Below are 4,939 nucleotides of genomic sequence, written 5' to 3'. Positions count from 1 at the left end.
TAGTTGCGAAAACAAAAAAAAAATGATTTTTTAAAAAAAATATTTTTAACGTGCCGCTAGCAAAACACTAAACCCTAAATAATAAACCATATATAAACCCTTCGATAAATCCTAAATCACAAACACTAAATATTAAATATTAAAAACACCAAACCTTTAATCCTAAACACTAAACCCTTTGATAAATCATAAACCCTGAGGTTTATGGTTTACCCAAGGGTATAGAATTTAAAGATTAAGATTTAGGGTTTAGTGTTTTGCTGACATTGAGTAGCGTGAGTACACCCGCCACCGCGTACTTTCTCTCCACACTTCTTCCTCTTTTTTATGATCTTTCCAATAAACGAATGGAGCCAAACATGCGCATCAAGAAGTGATTGAGTAGCGTGAGTACACACGCCACCGCGTACTCAAGGAAGAGGAGAGTGAAGGCGGAGATAGTAAGAATCTTGCGAATCTACCTGAAAACACGAGTTTTTGGTAATAAGAACAATCTTACCGAAAGATGATTCTCGCAGATACTGTATCTCGTCCTCATTCGCAGATCTGGAATTGAGATTTTGGTTTCTCCTACTAAATCTTCTGGAAAGTATGCAAATCAAAAATCATCCATATCGGTATGGAAGAGAAAACTTGTTTCAGTCGAAATAAAAAATGAGATTAAAAATGGAAAGATCTGGAGATGAGTTAGATAATTTCTCGGGGTTTTGCAGCCAAATGACTATTATATTTCGTATTGTTTCAAAAAATATAATCATTAATTCACCAATGTGCATGAAAGAGAATTAAAAAAATTGTGTCAGATCTATTGTTTGTCTCTGGTTACAAGTTTGAATATGGTTAATACTGGAATTATAGAAAATCAACATTGCAATGTCCATTTATCTAATTATACTTTTTCCTATAGTTTTTTAGTGCAATAGCCAATTAAAAATATCTATGATTTTGACATGATTTAATTGGTGACATTTATCATCTTTTTGTCTGGTTATAACTTTCTATGTAGCAAACAGACGGTAAAAATGAAAAAGCTGATAACGTTGATAAATACATAACATGTGGTCATAATAAGAACAAAACTGTATTAAAAAGCTCTATGAATAATATACAAAAAATTTGAATAATAGAAAATGATTTTTTTAAAGGAAACTAATATAACAAAATATTATTATGATTTGATAGTACAAAATTTTAACTTTTTAGTAGAACTTAACAATGTTTAAAAACAATAAAACGATTTTAAAATATATGAAAATTACAAACTATACTTCAAAATAAAACAGAGTACTCTATAAATCAACAAATAAAATAAAACATAATAAAATAATTTATTAATATATTTATGGTAATATAATATATTACGTTACATTGGAAATAGAACATAAATAAAACATAATAAAATAATATAGTAATATAGTTACACATAGACTATGTCTTATCTAAATCTAAGAGCATAATTATCGGTGGTGGGAAGAGGGTTCTTACGCGTGGACCTCACCACCTTTTTTCAAAAACTGTGCTTCAATGTCGCCAAATAAGAAACGTTTCACAGGGGTTTGTTGTACTGTTTGCGGGCTCCATAGACACGTGGCGGTCCGCGATCGGTTCATTTTTAATTTTTTTTTTAAATGATAAAAAAATTTAAAAACCTCCAAAAGCGTTTTTACCGATAATCATGCTCTAACGAATCTCACATGAATAATTGACATTCCAAGTTTTATAATTTGTAAAACCAAATCATTCCAAGTAAAAAGTAATTGAAGCGGTAAGAAGGGATTGAACTCAAACGAAAATATTCATTAGTAAATGATCATCTTTTATTGGAATATTTATGTAGTACAATATAGATAGAACAAACTCCTTATTATGAAGCAAGTAGTAGAGATATGAAGATGATCATGAAGGTGGGATAAAGTGTTTCATGCATCTGCGAGGTTCTTCTTCTGGTTGCGGAGGGAGAGGTTTGGGCGGCGGAAATCTTGTTTGGCAGGGTTCTTAGTGGTACCGTTAATAAAGCTTTGGTACCATTTGCCAGATTTTTTGAGATTTCTATCATTGAGGTCTGTCCAGTTAACGTAACTAAGTCCGAATCTAACGGTAAAACCTTTGCAGAATTCATAATTATCTCCAAGAGCCCATGCAAAGTATCCTTTTATGTTGACACCCTTCTCCCTGGAAACAGAAAAAATCATAATTCAAAGCCTGTGCATGATGATGACCATACATCAAATTCAAAAGAGAAAAAAATAAAGTAGCTTCCACTCACCTGATGACCTTGCGGAGAAAACATAGATGACTGCAGAGATAATCGATCCGCTTGGAATCAGCAACAGCTTCCTCACGGGTTTCTTTACCGGGAGTACTAAATCCTAATTAGACCATCATGGTACATCAACAACTGTACATTTTTGTTTTTTCAACTGTACATTATTTGAAACACACATTTACTTAATATGGAAAAAGAGATGAGTATAGTCACCGTTCTCAGTGATATAGATCAAAGGGTTATTGTATTTGTTTTTGAAGTAGTCCATAACGTAATAAATGCCTTTTGGGTAGTAATAGGCATTCCCGTTTTTTTCGTCTTTAACGAACTGAGAAAAGGAAGCATACATATTATACCCATAAACAAGAAAGAAAAAAATATTGAGAAGTAACAGGGGAGGATCATGCACATACCAGTGGACCAAGATTTTCACCACGGGAATTGTTATCTGTAAACCCAAGGATGAAATAATTGGTGGTCACTCACAAAGTATATACTTTAATTAAAAAGAGTTAGAAACATATATATATATATATATATATAGAAAGGTTGTAACTATAAGAGGAAACAGAGTGGTACATGTGAGCTTTGCGCCTGGGTCCATCATGGCAGTGTGATTTGCCCATGTAACTGGGTTAGGTTTTGGCTGGGCGTACTGAGTGGTGTAGTAGTTGAGACCAAGAAAATCATATGAACCCGCAACGAGTTCCGCTTCTGCTTCCGTGAAATTGGGAAGCCGACTACCCACAATTTCCCTCATGATGTCTGGGTATCTACCCTTTGTTAGCGGCTCCATGAACCTGATCGATGAACATACGTATAAGAAAATCATTTCATTTTTTGTTGATATATACATACATATACGTTACCATCCCAAGAAGAATTCTTTCATCCTATTAGCTGCATCTCTGCTGGCTTGGTCAGTCTTATCAAATGGAAGAAACCATCTGGTTATCATCACTGGTCCGATCTTCCCTTTTTGGAACTGTTGGTCACGGCATACCATAATGATATGATTAGATATAGTCATATATATACGTAAGACTACACCTATATATTCACAAACCCATATACTCTCTCACCTTATATTTTGTCCTGTAAACATCGACCGCCGCAGCATGAGCAAGAAGCTGGTTATGTGCAACTATATAAGGTTCTGTTGAAGAATTTCCGCCGTAACATTTCTCATCAACCTCCGGAGAACATCGACCGGGTGCATCTGTTCCGATTGCATAGCCTCTCGTAGGCACTGTGTACAGCTGGTTGATCGTGATCCAGTTCTTCACCTTTCCACCAAATTCCTTGAAACATAGATCCGCATAATCTCTAAAGTCATCTCTGTGAAAAGCATAGAATCAAATCATTAACATGAGATCAATTATATATATGTTTTTCTTATTATTTTCCATGCTAAGAACGCGGCACAAATGACATACATGACGGTGCGGTTCAAGAAACCTTCATACTCGTCTTGCAGTGTTTGAGGAAGGTCCCAGTGAAAGAGGGTAACAAAAGGGGTTATATTCTTCGCGATGAGGCCATCTATGAGTTTGTGGTAGTATTCGAGACCTCCTTTGTTCACTCCCCTACTCACCTTTCCTTCTGCTCATGTATACATGTCATATATTTAATTTTCCAACAATCACAATCAAATTACTAGAAATTTTTGTATAAATAGATTGTTTATGTGTTCATACTTGGAATGATTCTTGACCATGCAAATGAGAATCTGTAGCCAGTAGCATTGAGTTCGTCTATGATGTCTATATCTTTCTGCAGTTTACATACGCACTCGGATATCATTATACACAGTGAGGAAATGAGGAATTAACCTGCCATCTGGTCTATGACTCAGTGAGGAACTAACCTGCCATCTCGTGTATGACTCACAAGTAGTGTCTCCATTCCCAAGATCGGATCCTCCCTTCTCTGATAGTAAACAAATACATTACTAAGAATGATAAGAGTTGTGGACATATGTATATATATATGTACCATGTAGATGATATACCTGGGTATCGGTGAGTGAAGCCATCCCAAACGTTAAGACCACGTCCTCTGCCCCCTTCCACCTACAATAATAAGAAACAACCATGCAACGTTGGATTTAATATTTTAAATGGTTTTCTACGTCAAAAATTGTTGGTTTGTAACATGCCTGGTAAGCAGCAGAAGCAACACCGAATATGAAGTCTTTTGGGAAATTTTTACTGCTTAACTGATCAGTGTTTCTACATGTGAATGGCTCGTTCTCTTGGCATTCCTCAATAGCTTTGCAACTCACCACAGCAATTAGATAACCTATCAAGGCTAGTCCATGAAGCTTCATGGTTAATAAGTAGATGTATGTGTTTGTGTTGGATGGAACCTTGTGCCAGTCTAGGGTTTATATAGCCTTTGTAAAGAAGAGTCACGTATACATTTTCTTTTCTTTAATATCTTGATATTTTAAGAGAGGTTAGGTGGGGTGAATTCCGTGGGCTCTCAGTTACTTTAGCTAAATCAGTATCAGAATTGTGATTGGTCGTTATATTTTCATAAAGTTAGTTTTGTAAATAACAAGGGACTATTATCTGAGTAAAATGACAAACTTGTAAGTAGATTATCAAATTTTAGCAAAGAACGAAAGGGATAAAAATTGATGTAAATTAAGTTTATTTTGTTGAATTAACT

The 4,939-nt window shown here is 34.9% G+C and overlaps 1 protein-coding gene across 1 annotated transcript; it reads right to left on the bottom strand.

The window, feature by feature from the left end:
• Positions 1–1,776: 1,776 nt before the first annotated feature.
• On the bottom strand, positions 1,777–4,645 carry LOC125592612 (myrosinase-like). The gene is made up of 12 exons (XM_048767923.1): positions 4,425–4,645; positions 4,278–4,338; positions 4,134–4,195; positions 3,964–4,039; positions 3,703–3,868; positions 3,349–3,604; positions 3,136–3,251; positions 2,846–3,066; positions 2,680–2,714; positions 2,480–2,594; positions 2,267–2,369; positions 1,777–2,172 (listed from the first exon to the last, which is right to left on the bottom strand). The coding sequence occupies exons 1-12, from the start codon at positions 4,593–4,595 to the stop codon at positions 1,920–1,922; spliced, it is 1,635 nt and encodes a 544-aa protein (XP_048623880.1). The 5' UTR covers positions 4,596–4,645; the 3' UTR covers positions 1,777–1,919.
• Positions 4,646–4,939: the final 294 nt, after the last annotated feature.

This window comes from Brassica napus, chromosome C9 (genome assembly GCF_020379485.1).
Source record: "Brassica napus cultivar Da-Ae chromosome C9, Da-Ae, whole genome shotgun sequence".
Classification (NCBI taxonomy): Eukaryota; Viridiplantae; Streptophyta; class Magnoliopsida; order Brassicales; family Brassicaceae; genus Brassica; species Brassica napus.
This window is presented reverse-complemented; position numbering and strand designations above follow the sequence as displayed.